This window comes from Oryzias latipes, chromosome 21 (assembly GCF_053564925.1).
Source record: "Oryzias latipes strain Hd-rR chromosome 21, Olatipes_Hd-rR_3.1".
Taxonomy (NCBI): domain Eukaryota; kingdom Metazoa; phylum Chordata; class Actinopteri; order Beloniformes; family Adrianichthyidae; genus Oryzias; species Oryzias latipes.
The window spans coordinates 27,790,660-27,810,778 of NC_136257.1; the positions used below are offsets into that span (position 1 = coordinate 27,790,660).

Consider the following 20,119-nt stretch of genomic DNA (forward strand, 5'->3'; position numbering starts at 1 on the left):
CTGGAACAGTTTAATTTAAATAAGAGTTACTATAGTTTAAAGATACTTACAGTGGACCAGGATGTTGGTTTCCAAGATGTCTTCTTTCGTTGCCTCACTTGAGATGACACACTTCACCAACTGACCATTCATCTCTCTCCCAGGTTTTCCAAGCAGAGTACTCCATGTGGTGGTTGTACCATTGGCGTGCTGAGTTTCCTTGAGTTCTTCTCGAACTTTTCCTTCCAAAGAACCTTTGATCCATCTCACGTCTGCCTTCGGCTTAGAAGCAGCAGCTGTGCAGGTTGCAAGTGGAACCTCCTCATTTCCCTCTAAGGGTGTATAATCCATCAGATTTGTGATTGGGGGCACTAAAGGAATACCAGTAAAATCAACATGTAGCAGTAACAACAGTAACAAAATGCAGAACAATGTAAACAGTCAGATCTTACCAAGTATTACAAGTTGTGAATTTCTGCTTTGTTTTCCACTGGGGAACAAGCTGAAGATGCATGTGTAGCTTCCTTCATCATTTAGGGTTACATCAGAAAACTTCAGGGTTCCATTTTTGTTATTGAAATTCCCAATAAATTCAAATCTGAAATCCTTTCCATTACTATGCGAAGGTCCAATCATGGGCTGAATTGTCAAGAAAACATCATCTGGTGCTTTTCCTTTAATTGTTCTCTGCCATGTGATCTGGGAAAGACGATCATTTGTGTTTATGTGGCAGGGTAAGATGGCGGAGGATCCAAGAAGAACGCCTCCACTCTGGACCACTGTGCAGCAAGAGAAAAACATTCTTGCATTAGTCCACAGAAGATTTTACATTACAGAATTAGAAATCTAAAGTACATTACAAGGTAGATTAATTTGAGGCACTATTTTTAAAGAGGTTCTCATTTAAAGGGCCTACATCATCCCACATCAACTTCTTGAGCTTTTAAGTGTATTATTATTATTAATGTTTATTCCTTTCTATGAACATCACCATAGTGGTATTTTAATCCATTCATGTATTTCTAAGTATTCCTCTAAAAACCAGTGTTCTGAGCATCAATCCACGAAAAACGAGCTTGTGCTAATGTTGTGATGTCACAAAGTGAGGAACAGCCCATTCCTGGAAGAGTCTGCACACCCACTTTCTCCATGGAGCTAGTGGTGATCGACAAAATGCTTTCCTTTTAGATGCACAATATACAAAACCATCTTTGCAAAAGTTCGGATGTTGTTTCTTTTTGTGTGCGATACATAGATATGCGGTCAAGGGCAAATGTAATATGTATGTATATATATATATATATATATATATATATATATATATATATATATATATATATATATATATATATATATACAGTGGGGAAAACAAGTATTTAACACGTCAACATTTCTCTGAAAAAACATATTTCTAATCGAGCTATTGACATGAAATTTTCACCAGATGTCGGCATCAACCCAAGTAATGCACACATAGAAAGAAATCCAAACATTTATGTCCATAAATGAAGTTATGTGTAATAAAGTGAAATGGCACAGGGAATAAGTATTGAACACGCTTACTGAATTTAATACTTAGTGCAAAAACCTTTGTTGGTGATTACAGCCTCAAGATGCCTCCTGTATGGAGAAACCAGTCGAATAGATTGCTCAGGTGTGATTTTGGCTCATTCATCCACACAAACTGCCTTCAAATCTTCAAGGTTCCGTGGGTCTCTTCTGTGAACCCGGATCTTCAGTTCTTTCCAAAGATTTTCAATTGGATTCAAGTCTGGTGATTGACTGGGCCCATCTAGCAGCTTTATCTTCTTTTTCTTCAACCAGTTGAGTGTTACCTTGGCTGTGTGCTTGGGATCGTTGTCTTGCTGAAAGATCCACCCTCTTTTCATCTTCAGCAGCCTGACAGATGACAGCAGATTCTGATCAATAATGTCTCCAGACTTTTCTCCAGTCATTATTCCTTCAATGATATGAAGTCTACCAGTACCACATGCTGAAAAAAAGCCCCACGTCATGATGCTCCCACCTCCAAACTTGACTGTTGGTATGGTGTTTTGGGGGTGATGTGCGGTGCCATTTTTCCTCATCCGAAGAGTTCAATTTTGGTCTCATCTGACCAGAGTATCTTCTCCCAGAATGTTGTGTCACAAACTCCAAACGAGCTTCAACATGCTTCTTCTTCAAAAATGGAGTCTTGTGTGGTGTGCGTGCATGGAGGCCATGGCGGTTGAGTGCATTACTTATAGTTTTCTTTGAAACAACAGTACCTGCTTATTCCAGGTCTTTCTGAAGCTCTCCACGAGTGGTCCTGGGCTGTTGGAGAACCCTTCTGATGATTGTTCTGACTCCTCTGTCTGAAATCTTGCGAGGAGCACCTGGCCGTGGCAGGTTTATGGTAATGCCGTGTTCTTTCCACTTCCGGATGATGGCCCCAATGGTACACACTGGAACTTTCAGAAGTTTAGAAATGCGCCTGTAACCAATGCCTTCAGTGTGTTTTGCAACAATAAGGTTGCGTAGGTCTTTGGACAGCTCTTTGCTTTTACCCATCATGCAATGCTTCTTGTCTAACATCTTGCTGGTGAGAAACCTTTTTAAAAGGCATCAATCAGGACTATACCAGCTGATATTACTTTGCACTAATAGGGGGCAGGTTAACCTTCTGAATACTGACAAACTCCAGCTGCTTTCTTGGCTTGCCGGACCTTTTTACCCCTCCTTTTCTTCATGTGTTCAATACTTATTCCCTGTGCCATTTCACTTTATTACACATAACTTCATTTATGGACATAAATGTTTGGACTTCTTTCTATGTGTGCATTACTTGGGTTGATGTCGACACATGGTGAAAATTTTGTGTCAATAGCTCGATTAGAAATATGTTTTTTGAGAGAAATATATATATACATATACATATATACACACACAGTGGTGGACAAAATTATTGGTACCCCTCAGTTAAAGAAAGAAAGTCCACAATGCTCACTGAAATGACTTGAAACATTCAAAAGTAACAATAAAAAATTAAACAAAAAATTAGCCATTACTTTTGAGTTGTTGATTAACAGAGTTATTTTAAAAAAAACAACTAATGAAATAGGGCTCCTCATGAGCAAACTGCTCCAGTTGTCTCAGGTTTGACGGGTGTCTTCTCCAAATGGCATGTTTCAGCTCCTTCCACAGATGTTCAATGGGATTCAGATCTGGGCTCATAGAAGGCCACTTCAGAATAGTCCAATACTTTTCTCTTAGCCATTCTTGGGTTTTTTTTGGCTGTGTGTTTTGGATGGTTGTCCTATTGGAAGACCCATGACCTGCGACTGAGACCAAGCTTTCTGACACTAGGCAGCACATTTCTACCCAGAATGCCTTGATAATCTGGAGATTTCATTTAACTTGCACAACTTCAAGACACCCTGTGCCAGATGCAGCAAAGCAGCCCCAAAACAGAACTGAGCCTCCTCCATGTTTCACAGTAGGGACAGTGTTCTTTTGGTAGTATGCTTCATTTTTGAGTCTACCAACATACAGCTGATGTGCCTTTCCAAAAAGCTCCAGTTTTGTCTCATCTGTTTCCAGAAGCTTTGTGGCTTGTCAACATGTATTTTTGCAAATTCCAGTCTGGCTTTTTTATAATTTCCTTTCAACAATGTTGTCCTCCTTGGTCGTCCCCCATGAAGTCCACTCTGGCTCAAACAACGACGAATGGTGCGATCTGACACTGATGTACCTTGATCTAGGAGTTCACCTTTAATGTCTTTGGAGGTTGTTCTGGGCTCTTTGGATACAGTTCCAACTATCCGTCTCCTCAATTTGTCATCAATTTTCCTCTTGCGGCAACGCCCAGGGAGGTTGGCTACTGTCCCGTGGGTCTTAAACTTCTGACTAATATGAGCCACTGTCGTCACAGGAACTTCAAGCTGCTAAGAGATGGTTTTATAGCTTTTACCTTTACCATGTTTGTCTATAATTTTGTTTCTAATGTCCTGGGACAATTCTCTCCTTCGCTTTCTGTTGTTCAGTGTGATACACACCTTTTCACCAAACAAAAACATGACTATTTGTCTCCCTTTAAATAGACAGACTGACTGATTATGGGTTTGAAAACAGCTGTGATGTTGTGATGTAATCATGACCCCCTGGGCAATTAGTTCTCAGTCTTTCATGGAGGTACCATCATTTTTGTCCAGGCCTATTTCATTAGTTTTTTTTTATTTTAAATAATTACTGTTAAGTAAAGTTAATCAACTGAACTTCCAGTAAATCAACAGCTTTAGTTTTATATAGAGAAGTTGGGTGTGTCTGCCTCTGCCTATTACTTATATAAAGATAATATGTTTTCATTATATTTTTATACCATGGGTATAAGTGTGAAAAGACTTCTGTAAAAACATTTATTAGGTAAGCTAAGTAAAACCTCAAATTTACGGCAGCAGTTTTTAATAGTGGCAGTGCTGGAGCTACAAAAAAAATGTTGTGAAACTGGGAGGGATGAAGTAAAAAGTTATTCCTGTTCATGCTGGGATTCAGCTTTGTCACATTAAAGTCTGTTTCTGCTGTTTAGAGCACTTTTTAAAAGTATTTTGAATTTCACCTTCTATCACTGCTGCAGGAAACACAACTTTTCAAGTCCAAACTTGAATCACCTGTGTTCTTAGAAACACAGAGAAATTTACTACTAACCTGCCTCGTGTCTTCTCCAGAGCAGCGCAACAGCCAGAAAAAAGAGCAGGTTCTTCATGTTTCTGAGAGGAGTCTTGGAGGAGTTTCCTCATGTTTCCCCCCTGTGCCACTGCCGTAGTCTGTTCATGGTGGAGCAGAGTGCACTGCTCTGTGCTCGGTGCCGCATTCCCGAACCACACAGAATTGACACACATAAAGGAAAAGGGAGGCTCCTTCTTTCACTTCAAAAGGAGGGGGCGGAGTCATGTGTGAGGCATGACTTGTATTCCATAGTAAAAGAAAAAGACAAAAAGGGAAAGATTCTGTTGAATAAATTAAATTCTTTGTGCATCTCTAAATGACATTCCAAGATGAGGTTCCATCAGAAATAACATTTGGATCCAGAGTGTCCCTACTTAAACACTAGGGATGAATTTGGGGGTTAAACCTTAAACTTCATACATTTCGCGCATTTTCCATGCATGAAATCTCGGTCTTTCGTGATACATGCGTGATAATTTACAAGGGCCATTGTCGATATTCACATTGTCATTTGTCGATATGCGCAATGTCTGTTGAGGGCTTCAGCTGATGTGGATTCAGTTATGAGCAGTTCAAAATTTTTGGTTGATTAAGAATTACGCAGTTTAAAACTATTTAATGTATTTTATACGCAATTTTTATGTTAATCTTACGCAATTGTGTGTGATTTTTGCGATAAACAATCGACTGTTCCATATATGTCTAACGGCCTTTTCATGCATGTACCACCAATTTAGAACTTTTATAGCGCGTACACCAAAAGTGGCCCCCTAGGCGGCTCGCTTTCCACGCCCGGCTCCAAGCCAGCGAGCCAGCCTTCTTACTCTTATAAAGTTTGAGAAAAGGTTGAGATCGTTTTGGTCCTAAGGCCTCTAATCATTTGCTTTATCAGAAAAAAACTGCGAGACTAAAGACAATAGGACAATAAGATTTTTTTTTTTTTTTTTTTTTTTTTTTTTTTTTTTTTTTTTTTAACTTGTCCTGTCCAACAGCTAGGCAAACAGATGAGAGCTGAGGGCCTCTTGTGTTGGACATATTTTATTTTAACAAGAGGGGTTATTCATCTTCAGACAAACCAAAGGTATGTCTGAATAAACCCCTTTTGTAATTGAGGCCAAACTTTATTAATTTCAATCATGTTTGAAAATCTTTGGTGTTGGACCGGACGGAAAAGGAAAGAGGGGAAGAAGAGAGAGGGACGTTAGAGAGAGGGGGGGGTAGGAGGGTGATAATCGGAGGGGAAAGGGGGTAAGACCATGAAGCAGCATAGAGCAGACAGACTTACTGGTTGTTTATCGTTACGGTACGGTTCAAATGTAGTACAAAAAGGGCGGGGCCTGTTCACACACACTCAAATATTATCAACACACCTGCTAGCCGCAAAAATGTCCACATGTCAACATGCACACAAAACAGATAGTGTTCACGAACGCATACCTATGCCTTTAAACCAACTAGTGTGAAATCTTTCATTCATTCAATCATGCAACCTATTAGTGCAAAGGTGAGCCAACACCTGTGCTCAGGTGAGTGTTTATGTTCTTCTAAAATGGATGATGGAATGTGAAAAGAAGGAGGAGGAGCGCCCAGCCACCCCCACACCCACACCCCCGCCGCAGCAGCAGCGGCAGCCGGAATTCCCCCAACGCCACACGGGAACAGGCAGGGAACAACCGCCCCCCGGGCGACCAAGACCGCCACCCAGGCCAGGGCCAGCAGGACCGCCGCGAGGCCCCCAGAGCCAGAGAGCAGGGAGGCGCAGAGGGAAAGAGAGCGCCGCCCCAGCCCAGCCAGGAAAGCAGCCCCCCGCCGCGCCGGAAGAGCCCAACGCAGGGCCCCACCGGAGAGGGACGCCCACAGCCCCAGACGAGCACCCCACCACCACCCAGGAGTTCCGGGCATCCCCCCGCCCCGACCCCAGGTACGAGCCAGGACCCCCCAAGGGAGACCCGCTCCGCACTCCAGGCAGCCACCCACCCGGCCCACGGTTGGTCCAGGTAGGAGCAAGGCAGGGGCCCGCCGCCCCCGCCCAGGAGGGGGGAACCCCGGGGAAAAAAATGGCGGCCCACAAGGGGTGTTATAAATATGGCCCGACCAGGCTCGGCCATGTTGGAAGTTTGGCGGGGCCCAGCGCCCAGGGGCAAGGACCAGGACCCACCCCCCAGGGACACGAACACCCCCGGCTCTGGTGTAATATGAACCCCCCCACCGCGCGGAGAGAGCACCGCCGGGCCCAGGGAGCCGGCACCCAAGGGACACGGCCGCCATCGCCAAGGGGCCCACACCCCCCACCAGGGAAGGGGTAGGGGACAGATGGACCCAGGTCCCACCTTCCTTGTAAAATGTGTGTGCGTGTATGGGTGCTTGAGAGGGTGTTTGTGTGCATGTGTGTGTGTTTATGTTTGAATGTATATATTGAAGGGGGAGGGGTGTGTGTACTAAGGGGGGTGCAGTTAAAATTGGCGAGTAGGGCACTAAGGGGACATCTCCTGATTACTCACAGTGATGTCCCCCCACCCTCCACACCAAGGGGCCCTAAATGTCTAAGGTGCGGTTAAAATTGGCGGGTAGGGTGCCAGGAGGACATCTGCTGCTTGCTTGCAGTGATGTCCAAGCACCCCCCCTACCAAGGACCCTACATGTCTAAGGTGCAAATAAAACCGAAAGAGGGGGGGCCCACTCCATACGGCAACCATAGGAGGGGGGCCACTCCCAAGTAGCCCCCCCCAAGGCGCATCGCAGGCTAGACCCCCCACCCCCTCACCCTAATATGAGGTTATATAAGGAAGGGGGTAAGTTGGGGACAGCTGGTAAACTGTCCCCCGGTGGTCAAACAGCCGTCCCCCAGCCCACCCCCGGCAAAGGGGCCAGGGCCACCCAGCCCAGGGGCCCACCCCCGGAGGCGCCGACACCCCAGGCCCGGCACCACCCGCCCCACACAGAGAGAGAGGAGCCAGAAAGCGTCGCCCCCCCCCCGGAGCAAGCCCAGGCCCCCACCCCCAGACGCCGGCCCTAGAAGAGCTCTGGTCAGGCCTCGACGGGATCAAGGAGGCCAACCGGCCGAGGCAACCACTGATTGCCTCAGCGGAGACCCCGACCCGTTAGCCCCCCCGACCCGTACTAATAATGGGCCCCCCCTCCCCCCCAGAACGCCCCCCCACAGGACAGGGCCGACAAGCCCCCCACCCCACCCCACCCCAGACCCCGCAGCCGAAGCGGGTGACACCCAGAGCGACCGGGGGCCCCGAGAGGGTTGTCCCGTCCCGTCCCAGAGCCAGGGAAGGGCCGATCCCAGCCCCAGGTGCAGATGGGCAGCCCATCCGGCGCCGCTAGGCCCCCCGCCAACCCCCCCCAGCACAGGCAAAGGGACCACCCCCCCAAGCCAAGCCAGACCACCACCCCACCCCCCCACCACGCACCCCCACACCCAAGCCCAGAGGACCACGCAGCGCCCCAGCCCGCCCCACCCAGGCACCGGACCCGACCCCCCGACCAACGGAGCCCCCCACCGCCCCCGCCAGGCACCGGAAGCCCCGACCCCCACCCCAAACCACGGCAGAAGGGCAAGGAGCAGCGACGACCAAGCCCCCCACCCCCTAAGTCATGGAGTCAACCACAGGAGACCAGAGAGACCGAATTCTTTCAAAGCTACTTGAGCTTTGGGCTGACATTTTTTCCAAGCTGATATGATCAAACAGCAGATTTCTGTGTTGACTTATGTTTATATTTTTCTTGTTTTTCCAATTTATTAAAATAGTTTTTTTGGCAATACAAAGAGTTATGAAAATGATAGATGCTAATCCTTCTTCTATATCGATGGCACTCATGTCACCAAGCACACAAAGTGACGGTGAGGCAGTGATTGAAACCTTAAGCCAGACTGATAAATCGGCACATACCTGCTGCCAGAGAGCCTGGACAGGAGTGCAGAACCACAGTGCGTGCATGTAGCTGTCGGGTAGATTATTATCACAGTGCTCGCAAATGTCTGAGTTACTGAGACCCATCTTGAACATCCTTTGTCCAGTGTAGTAAATTCTGTGAAGAGTTTTGAGATGGATTAGCTGCAGATTTGGACTTTTGTCAGTTTAAAGGTGTTTAGACAGAGTTCTGACCAGAAGCTTTCATCTGTGCTGATGCTCAAATCTGCATCCCATCTTTTTGTTGGAAGGGCAATATTGTTATCTAAATTACATAAAAGTTTGTATATTTTGGAGAGAGTTCTATTCATTGAAAAATTAATCAGAGTGGTAACTACATCAGGTAGCTTTAAATCGTCGTCTTTAATTTTATACTTTTTAGTAATACTTGATTTAAGTTGCTGATATTCCAAGAAGTTATTAATTCCATGTTTGTCTTGAAGTTCCTGGGGAGTTATGAATCTTCTATCAATAATTACGTGCTCTAGTTGTTTTATGCCCCCTGCTTGCCAAGCTGGGAAGTGAATCATTTTTTTGTTAATAAGGATGTCCGGGTTGTTCCAGATGGGTGTCATTTTGCACGGTTGAATTGATGATTTTGATATTTTCAGAAATTCCCACCAGGCTGTTAAGGTGGCATTTATATTAATGCTTTTGAAACAATCCTGTTTTTTAACTGTTTGGCTAATAAATGGTAGCTGTGAAAGGTTGATCTTACCACATAACGCCTGTTCCAAGTCTAACCATGAGTTGGTTTCTGGATTATTTTTTAACCATTTTAAGATATATTGTAATCTATTTGCGAGAAAGTAATTGTGGAAATTAGGTATAGAAATATTTGATATTTCCTGTTTTAACTGGAATTGTGAGTCTTTGTTCCATATTCCTGTTGAGTGGTAATAAAACAGACTTATTCCAGTTAATGGAATAGTCTGATATGGAGGAGAATTCATTTATGATCATTGCTGTTTCATTTACAGATTGTAAATTCCTTAAAAACAGTAATATGTCATCCGCATAAAGACTAATTTTATGATGGCTGTGTTTGGTTTTTATTCCTATAATGCTCTCATTCTGTCTTATTGCTGCAGCTAAAGGCTCAATGAATATAGCAAAAAGAGAAGGAGAGAGTGGGCAGCCCTGTCTGGTTCCTCTTCCAAGAAAAAACCTGTTTGAAGTCTGTTTATTAGTTCTAACTGATGCATTGGGGTTGTGATATAATATTTTGATCCAATTGATGAATGCTTCTCCAAAACCAAACTTATGGAGGGCAGCAATAAGGAACTTCCAATTAACTCTGTCAAAGGCTTTTTCAGCATCCAGCGATAGTACCGTCATTTCCTGGTTTTCAATGGTGGCAAAGTCTATTATATTAACTAGTCTACGGACATTATCATCCGAGTGTCTGCCTTTGATGAATCCAGTCTGGTCGAAGTGAATTATGTGAGGAGTGATTTTTTCTATTCTCTGTGCTAGTGCTTTGCAGATAATTTTTACATCTGCATTGATTAAAGAAATAGGGCAATAGCTTGAAGGACTAGTGGGATCTTTGTCTGGTTTTAGAAGAAGAATTATGTTGGCTGAGTTCATGTTAGGTGGCATTGATTGGCTCTCATTAATAGATGTGACAGTTTTAAAAAATGTTGGTGCCAGTTGTTCCCAGAATTCCTTATAAAACTCAGCAGGAAAGCCGTCAGGCCCTGGTGCTTTACCATTGGGCATAAGTAACAGAGCTTCATGAAGTTCAGACGGCGAGAGCGGAGAATCTAAGTTTATGATTTGATCCTCATTTAGCCTGGGTAGGTTTACATTATTAAGAAATGAGTCAATACTTTGCTCTGACGGATTGATCTGCGGTGTGTACAGGTTTTTATAAAAGTTTTCAAATGCGTTATTGATTTTGACCGGGTCATGGGTGACATTTCCTGTTTGGTCCATAATAGAGGTGATTGATGATTTTTCTTTGTTAATTTTAAGCTGATTAGCCAGAAATTTGCCAGATTTATTAGAGTTTTCAAATCTTTCAAGTCGTAGCCTTTGTATTTGAAATTGTGTTTGTTTATTGATGATGTCATTTAACTGCAGCTTTAAATTTTTCAGATCTCCCAGAATGCGTTCCTGTGCAGAAGCAGCATAAGCAGTCTCCAGGGTTTTGATTTTATTTTCTAATTCAATAAGACAATAAGATTTAACGTGCACGTCATGTTAAAATTACGCAATTGACACACGAATCACTAATAAATTGTATATAAACAGTGCAATAATTACGCGTGGTTCATGTTCTACGTTAATTTACGTGGTCCCTTCTTGATACCCCTTTGAAAATTTCACATAAAGACCAAAACTTTTCTCACTTTTTTTATGAATATTCACGTGTGACCAATTTTCATTTGTGCACAAAATATAGGAAACGGCTGTGTGACGTGGCATTTAAATACACTTTACTGCGCCATCAGGTGAAAGACAGCACATGTGAGTTTACAAAAAAAAAATCACATCTTTAGCTCATTTGTGAATCTCATTGAATTTACAACTTTGTGAAGGTTCATTATAGGGGTGTCATGAGTCATTTAACAATGATTTGATTGTTGATTTCAACGATCCAATTCACTGACTTAAAATGGATCCAGAACATCTTTAGCCAATACCTAACCAGTGTAACTCATAGATAAATACCTGGGTACTGAACAGCGCAGGTGATGTTTCTTGTCGTCTCCTATGGATTAACTGTTTTAAATTTTAAGATCTGTGACATAGCAATCATAGATTAGATAGCACTGCTGTGTACAAGAAGGCCTGCAGCAGACTCTACTTCCTAAGGAAGCTGAGGTCATTTAATGTGTGCAGCAAGATGCTGGGGATCTTCTACCAGTCTGTGGTGGCCAGCACCTTGTTCTCCTCCGCGGTCTGCTGGGGAAGCAGCATTGCAGTCAGTGACACCAACAGACTGAACAAGGTGATCAGGAAGGCGGGTTCTGTCATTGGCTGCAAACAGGAAACTTTTGAAGCAGTGATGGAGAGGAGGTCACTAAACAAGATCTTATCCATCATGGACAACCCAGAGCATCCTCTCCACCCTGTTCTGGACAAACAGCCGAGCTCCTTCTCTAGAAGGCTCAGACAGCTCCGCTCCAAAACTGCCCGGTACCAGAAATCCTTCCTGCCCAATACTATAACCCTGTTCAATAACTCACAATGCAGAAGATAACCTTTGCAAAAAATTTTTTCTCTTTTCTTTATTTTGCACATCTCTTTACCTGCACTGTTTTGTAAATAGCTCTTTAAATTATACCACATTTTCCTTGTTCTTGTTTTTTATTTATATTATTCTTAGTCTTTTTTCCTGTCAGTTGTTATGGTAACGAACAAATTTCCCACGTGTGGGATCAATAAAGTATTTCTGATTCTGATTCTGATTCTGATTACATGCCTGTGGTGTTTGAAGTTTGACTTTTACGTGCTGCAGTAAAATCTACCACTCCTCTTCAGCATTACAGGATTTTTTAACTCTTCCACTGCTGGTCAGTGTTCCTCTGCTTTTAACCAGCTCACCGCTCCTTCTTCTGCTGCTGATGTTTTGGAGCTCAGTTCCTGGTTTCATTCCTCCTGGACTCTGTGGCTCCTTCACCTGGTTCAATGAGAGAACCCGGGCAGCTCGGAGGGCCTGCAGAAAGAAGGACAAATTACAGATCTCATTAAAAATCCTGAAGAACTGTTGGCGCTTTTATCAGGACACTTTAAAACAGGCTAAACAACTGTACTTGGTCAATATTATTATTTCTAATCAGCATAACCCACGGGTGCTTTTAAAATGATAGATTCTGTTCTCAATGTTCCACAGGCAGGGTCTCTAGAAGCTTCGCCTGACCCGTACGATCCGTTTTTACAATTTTGTAATAAGAAGGTGTCAAACATAAGGGCTTGCATTATTCTTCCTTCTTTTGACCCTTCGACCTGTGTTTGTTGCTCAGCTATTTTTCAGAGAATTTGAGCCAGTATCTCTTCAATTTTTAATTGAGTTGGTCAGTCAAGGTAAACCATCAAGTTCTCCCCTGAATTCTATTCCTCCCACGCTTTTCGAGGAGGTTTCCCCCAGCGTGGCACAGACGGCCCTTTCTATCATCAACGGCAGTCTGGCTACTGGTGTCATACCTGCTGTTTTTAAACATGCAACAGTTCAGCATCTATTTAAAAAACCCAGCCCGGACAGTACTGTATTGGCTAATTTTATACCCATCTCCAAGATGCCTAATATCTCAAAACTGTTGGAAAAAGTGGTCCACTCGCAGCTACAGGACTTTTTAAGCCAACATCACATTTCTGAAGTCCTTCAGTCTGGTTTTAGACCCTTGCACAGTACAGAGTCAACAGAGTCACCAACGACATTCTCCTGCCTAATGATGCTGGAGACTATGTTGTCCTGGTTCTGCTAGATCTAACAGCAGCATTTGACACAGTAGACCACAGTATTTTAATATCTAGGCTCCAGAACTCAATGGGGATCTGAGGTACTGGACGGGACTGCTTACCTGGCAGAAAAAAGGAGATTTTTTGTGTTTAGTTCGCCGGTTGGTTCAGTAGCAGGCCAAAGTGATATGTATGTGTATTATTTTGTGCACTATTTGTGTGAAGGTGTGCAATTCATGTGTTATGATTAATCATTACTTTTGTTTGCTATTTCTACGATGTTGATGCGGTGTAAAGTTTGAAGAAAGGAACACCAAATTAAACAGCACTACAAGGAACTCGAATGCCTCACGTCTGTGTGTAATAATGACCAAGACGGCACATTAATGTCAAATCCATTCACATTTTAGTTTTCTAGAGTTCAGCTCACTGTTCCTTTTCCATAAAAAGGGAACATTGTTTGAACACTGTATGGTCACATGACTTTGCTAAATTTTAAAGGCTTTCTACACACTGGACTGGATTGATGGCATGCATGCAGTGCGATTCAAGCATTTTCTCTCTTTCCAACTCCCTTCCAGGAAAGCGTGCTGCTTTACTTGGCTGTGGACATTGTCTCTGGCTCGTCTCTGCTCCTAGACTTGGCTGTGTACCTCGTCTCTACACCTAAACTCCTACACTTTGCTGTGGACCCTACCTCTAGCTCGTCTCACGCCCCCAGCCATCCCCCAACTCTGGATGAAGCGCATCTGTCGGACTATTCAGACATGTAGTTGTAGAATTATATAAGCCAATTCTCCTCTAAGAGTTCTGGTACATCACCTGTCCGTCCTGGGGAGGATCTGTCCTTCTTGTGGACCCCCCCTAGTCTTTCCTTACCAAGGAAGGTCTAAGGGCAGGGATGCCCAGTTTACTTTAGTCTGTTTAGTCCTGTTCAGCCATTCCCTTTCAAATTCTATGACTTTATATTCTTTATGATTTCAAGTTTATTATACAACTACTGCTAGGAAGCCCATTCAGACAACTATTGTTGTAATATTGGGTTGTAAAAGTAAAAAATAATAGATTTTTTTTTTGCTGACATGACATGGAACCAGTTCATTTTTACAATATAGTCAGATAAATCTCCTGTTGCTTATCTAAATAGTATTTTCAAATATTGATATCATGTATTTTCATTTTGAATTAATTTATGAGGGCATAGATTGATTCGATTAACAACTTGCCTCAGATCAATCTGGTTGGATTTAAGGATAATAAATTGATTCATCGAGTAAGTTGATTACAGCCTTAGACCCACTTCAGTGAAAACATTGTTTTAACATCTGGTCATGGGGTTGCTGGAGCCAACTCAGATACATCTGGGCCAAGGCAGGTACACCCTGAAAAGGTTTCCATTCTGTTGCCAAGTCAAACAATTACACACACACACTTAAATGGTGTATACTTACATAGCACTGTACCTAAAGTGCTTTACAGTCACCGACCCATTCACCCAGTCACACACTGGTGGCTGCTCCGCTGCCAAACACTGGCACCAGCCTCCCACCAGAGGCAATGTGGGGTTCAATGTCTTCCACAAGGACACGACGACTCATGGGCGTGCAAGGCAGGAATTGAACCCGGAATCTTGTGATCATGGGTCGACCGCCCTACCGCTAAACCACGGCCGCAGATCTAGAAATACCAACCAACCGATGAAGCATGTGTTCAGACCATGGGAGGAAGCCAGAGTTTCCAGAAGAATCCCACTTAAGCACAGAGAAAACCCACAAACTCCACACAAAAAATACAGCAGGAAATTGAACCATACTGTTTATGTAGGAGTGAAAATGCCTCAAAGTGACTCATTTAGAACAGATGACTTCATGAGACTAAGCATTGGAGAGACCATGGGAGAAACCGGAAAGACAAAGAGCAGTGTGGTTCATTTTATATGACGTGACTTATCTTATGGGTAAATGTTAAACACCTCAGTCTATTTTTAAGGCAGGAGAGTTTCAGGTGGCCTTAAAACTAAACACATTACTATTCACAGTTTCACCCTCATTGATTACACAGAAGGAGTAAGCCTCTGACAACATTTTCTTACTCTTTCTTTAACAAAACAAACAAGCTTTCTTCCCCAAAAAATAATTTTATAAACAACTCTCAAACAACTTCATTTCCTTTGGGTCATACAATGAAAGGAATAAGAAAAACTTCATTTCATACAGAAGTATATTACATTGTGTTTTTGTTGAACGCTGCTGTTTCTGTTGCTGAAACTGTTGCAGATGCAGCTCAAACTGACCTGAAGGTGGAGTCACAGAGCCATTACGTACATTTAGCACATTTTCTACATATTAAATTTCTGTCTTCCATGATTCATTCGTGATATACCTAATGCCTAAATGTTTCTTGTGCTCGTCATCCATCACAGACTGAGTTTTACACAGATAATGTAAATATTACATACCGGTAATTTATATTTGAGTAATTATTTTCTAAATCTTACGCAATTGTGCTTGATTTTTGCAAGATGCATGGGCAAATATGTGGCTTTCCACGACAATTCCACACATGTTTAATGGATTTTTCACTTTCACGTTTGTATATATACTTTTTTATATCGCATATATGACACACAGGTGTCACGTTAAAGTTACGTAATTGACACACAAATTGCTATGGAATTCCAGACAAACAGCACAAAAATCACACACGGTTCATGTTCTACATCGATTCACGCGTTCTTTGCGTTGCTTATTCATACTTCTTCCATGGTTTTAACGTGATACTTTTCTCTCTTTTTTCCAAGTATGACCAATTTTCACATGCGCAAAAAGTATGTAGTGGCTGTATGACCCAACCTTTAAAGACTGAGAACTAAAGATGATTTCAAAACACTGCTGCATAGTTGGAAGTGTGAGGAATTCCATTACATCTGCAAACAATAAGTTCTAACAAATATTTGAAGATCAAAGAGACCCTTCCCTGACATCTGCTGAACAGATTTCTCTCAAAAATTCCAGGAAAAGGTTTACTTAACCATTGTGCTATCCTAGGCACTTTAACATTGGGAGTGGGGTCATCTAGACCCCACTAGACAGTGCACTGAACTTGTTTACTTCAAGGATTTGTGATCTTCACTGGTGTCCATGGATTAAATGAAATGTTACTAACCTTTGTCCCCCTTGTCATGGTAGGAATAACGCGTCAATGTAAGGGTGGGGTCATACGATAGCACAAGGGTTTAAAAAAGGGTATTTGAATCAATTATGCACTGATTTTCAAGTCAAAACTCATACATGTGATAAATGTAGTCATGAATCAAATTCAATCAAACTCTGTTTATGAAGCACTTTTCATACAACAGTAACACCAAATAATTTAAAAGTTTAATTTTTTTTTAAATATAACTATAAAATTCACAGGACAGCCGTCCTGACCCCCTCCACCCAATATAATGAAAGACATAATGACATCTGAATCAAAATCAACCCAATGTAAAATCCTGACTTGAGGCAGATGTAAGGAAATAATGTTTTGGGGAACTTTGCTTTCCCTTTATTTAAATATCTTAAGTCACAGAACATGTAGTCACTCAAAATCACAATCAACACTCACCAGCCACTTTATTAGTCACACCTGTTAAGGCAAATTTCTAATCAACCAATCACATGGCAGCAACTCAACACATTTCGGCATGTAGAACCTAAAGACGGTTTGCTGCAACTCAAACCGAGCATCAGACTGGGGAAGAAAGGTGACTGAAGTGACGTTGATCCTGACATGGCTGTTGGTGTCTGATGTGCTTACATAAACTGCTGATCTACTGGGAATTTCACCCACAACCATCTCTAAGGTTTACATTAGAAATGGAACCATTGGGAGGTTGAATCATTTGGAGCAATTGTTCCAAAAACAAAATGAACGGCTGAAACACCTTAACATAGAAAAATGTTGTGATTAACAAAACGTTTTCAAAAAGCTGAATTTAATTAAATGGAATGTGTCTTTTTTCTTTTCTTTGTCTGTTTTAGACTTCATATATTGGTTTGTCTACAGTAAGATTTTTTTTAAATAAAAGACATTTTACACTAACCAAACTGCATTCATCAATATAGAGGCAGGAATTAAAACAATTCTATGTTCTTACCCTTCAACATTTCTTTTGGCCCAATTTGAAATCTCCTGTTACTGCATATTGCAGGTCATGTCATGCGTGTCCAATAAGTGGAAAACCAAAGCAGAACATTCCACCTGCTCCACTGCTCACCATTTCTGTGATCGGGGAACCCTCTGAACATCTTGTCTGATGTCCTTTCCTCTGCATGCAGCTCTGATTAATTTAAAGGACAAATGCAGAAACTTCATTGGGAAAGAAGTTTATCTTTAGTAGGGGAGTGTAATGGCTGTGGCTGCATTCTTTTTTGTTATATTTTTATTTTGTTTTGTTACTTGTGCTTTATTTCTGTGTCAGAGTGGGACCTCTATTGTTTTAAAGATCTTTGTGTATCTGTCTCTGATTCTTCTAAAAAAAACAAGATGTTGGAGAAAAATTGTGTTTATAAATGAGTTTCCAGGCCAGTAGGACTTGTTTCTAAAAGTGTGAAAGTTTTGTGGGTAATTTTGCAACTTTATAATTACATTTGACCAAGAAATTAACTCCTCCCGTTGTGTCAAATACAGAGTTAGGAAATGCGTTCCAGATATTGTCTTCCCCTTTCAACAAATTACTTAACCACTTTATTTTAAAATAGTTGTTTAAAGTTTTAAAGTTAATATACCAATTTCTAAAGCTTCTTCAAATAAATTTACTGGAAAAGGGGTTAATTTATTAATAAAGAATTTATAAAACTACCTTGTTAGTCCATCCTTCCCTGGACTTTTATTTTCTTTAAGAGATTACATACAATGTTCAACTATCTCTTTCTTAATTTTCTGGTCACAAGTCTTTTCAAAGGTTTCTCTGACTTTTCAATCTAATCTTTAATATTGTTAATAAATAGTTCAATATCTTCTTCTTCAAAGCAATCTTGAGTGTAAAGTTCTTAATAGAGTTTTGCAACATATTGAGAAACCTTTCTTGTATCTTCACTTATTAAATTTTCAATTTTCATCTGACGTAGACAGGAAATTTCAAACTTTCTTTTTTGTAAGTTGAAAAAGTATTCAGTAAATTTTCAACTTCTTCTAACCATTTTCTTCTTGATCTAACAAATGCTCTGCATGCTTTTTCTTCATATTCAGTTCTGATTGCAAAGAAATTAGTATATTTTGTTCTAGATGAGATACATTTGTTTTTTCATTGCTAATCGTTATTTTTCTTATTAGTTCTGATTCTCTTTTTTGTTTTGATAGCAATTCTTTTTTCAAATGATATTGCAGATCGTATTTCATACTTCATTTATTCTCAACTATTCAAATTTTTTTTAATGTAAATGCTTGTTTCCAGAATTTATCAATGAGTTTTTCTACTCCAGCAGTAAATTCTTTATTGTTTAATAGTAATTGATTCAATTTCCAATAGTCTACGTTGCATTTGGGTGCATTAGACAGTTCCCGTTTTAATTTGAATGGACACTGTATTGTGGTCTGAAAAAACATTGGGCATAATCTCAACAGAATCAACTGTATTTTCCATGTCACTAGATATTAACCAAAAGTCAACCCGCGAACACTGAGCTCTGTCCTCATTGGTCCAAGTATATATTTTCTTATCAGGATGTTTTTACTCCATATGTCAATCAAATCAAGTCTATTACATATATCCTATCCCTGAAGGAAGCGGTCCGCTTCCATTCCAGCAAGTCTCGGGCTTCGCTGCCGCAGATGGACCACCGGCCTCAAGACGAGGAGACGAGGCCTCCGCTGCTGTCATGCCTGTCGTCATGCACCTTCGCCCTCGTCTCCTCCTCCCCTGTTTGCCCCGACAACGGCGATAATCGGGGATTCTATAATAAGTAAGGTCCGCTTCATCAACGCGGTCACTCACTGCTTTCCGGGAGCCACGGTTCTGGAAATTCTGGAAAAACTCCCAGACCTGCTATACAGTCAGGAGGCTGATTTTACATGTTGGTTTGAATGACACCTACTATAGAGAGTCTGAAACAACTAAAAAGGCTTTCATCAGACTTTGTAATTTTTTAAACTCCTTTCCATTGACTGTTTTTATTTCGGGACCCCTCCCCTCGCTGTCCCGCGGCCAAGGCCGCTTCAGCAGGCTGCTGAGTCTGAGCACCTCGTTCCAGTCTGCTTCCAGCCTGAACAAGTTTGTTTTTATTGACAATTTTAACCTGTTGTGTAACAGAACTTCATTCTATAAAACCCGGGATTCACCCCAGTCCACAGGGCAACAATGTTTTAGTGGCCAACATCAGACACTCTGTCCAGACTTCACCTGCCGCCATCATGCCCACACCAGTCCAAACCTCCTCTTCATCCGTGCAGACATCGGTCTGTGGAAGTGACTGACTAGATTTGGTTTCCTTCCACCTCCCCCAACAAACCATCATCACTGCTTCCGTTCCAGGACCTGCTGCCCCCCCCCAGTCTATCCCATTAGGACTATTATTACAGTCAGGTCTTCTGTGAAGGGACATGATGGGAGAAAAACAAACGTTCACTGCCTCCCAGAGGCGCTGACTACAGCGTGCTCTCCTCCCTCACCCGTTCCACTCCAGATCCTCTTTGTTCCACTAACTCCACTACAGTCAGCCTTGGTCTCCTCAACATCCGCTCACTCACCAATAAAGGCCAGCTGGTCCAGGACATTCTTGCTGACCGAAAGCTGGACTTTCTATGGCTCACAGAGACTTGGCAGCAACCTGGGGATTTCACTACACTTAATGAGGCAACTCCACCTAGATTTGTGTACACCAGTGAGCCGCGCACACATGCACGAGGTGATGGTGTCCTGATGATCTATCGTGAGTCCTGGAAAGTCCTTCCTGTCTCTGCTCCTACTTACTGCTCATTTGAATATACTGCATTACTTCATTCTGGTCCTGCCCCCACCATAGTTGCTACAGTCTACCGTCCACCCAAATACAGCAAGGATTTTCTAAATGACTTTTCGCATCTCCTGACCCATCACTTCACAATCCCAGAAAATTGTTCCTCTT

General features: G+C 42.2%; 2 protein-coding genes across 7 annotated transcripts in view; both read right to left on the bottom strand.

Moving 5' to 3' along the window:
- The window catches only part of LOC105358571 (nectin-4), a 27,458-nt gene extending 22,604 nt beyond the window's left edge, over positions 1-4,854 (bottom strand). For all 4 annotated transcript variants that reach the window (XR_013652843.1, XM_078939786.1, XM_023950810.2 and 1 more), the window contains exons 1-3: positions 4,663-4,854; positions 432-758; positions 51-350 (exon numbers count right to left, since the gene is read on the bottom strand). Coding sequence is in view for 3 of the 4 variants with exons in the window: in XM_078939786.1 (XP_078795912.1) it covers positions 51-350; positions 432-758; positions 4,663-4,720 (685 nt within the window). In the remaining variant the exon portion in view is untranslated. The remainder of the gene's footprint in view (positions 1-50; positions 351-431; positions 759-4,662) is intronic.
- Positions 4,855-8,409: 3,555 nt separating this feature from the next.
- Positions 8,410-20,119, bottom strand: part of LOC101173666 (nectin-1) — a 45,731-nt gene continuing 34,021 nt past the window's right edge. The window contains exons 12-13 of one of the 3 annotated variants that reach the window (XR_013652841.1): positions 12,156-12,267; positions 8,410-8,721 (exon numbers count right to left, since the gene is read on the bottom strand). Coding sequence is in view for 1 of the 3 variants with exons in the window: in XM_078939784.1 (XP_078795910.1) it covers positions 12,237-12,267 (31 nt within the window). In the remaining 2 variants the exon portion in view is untranslated. Of the gene's footprint in view, positions 8,722-12,012; positions 12,268-20,119 lie in introns of those variants that run through there. The other 2 variants (XM_078939784.1, XR_013652839.1) reach the window with 2 other exon arrangements.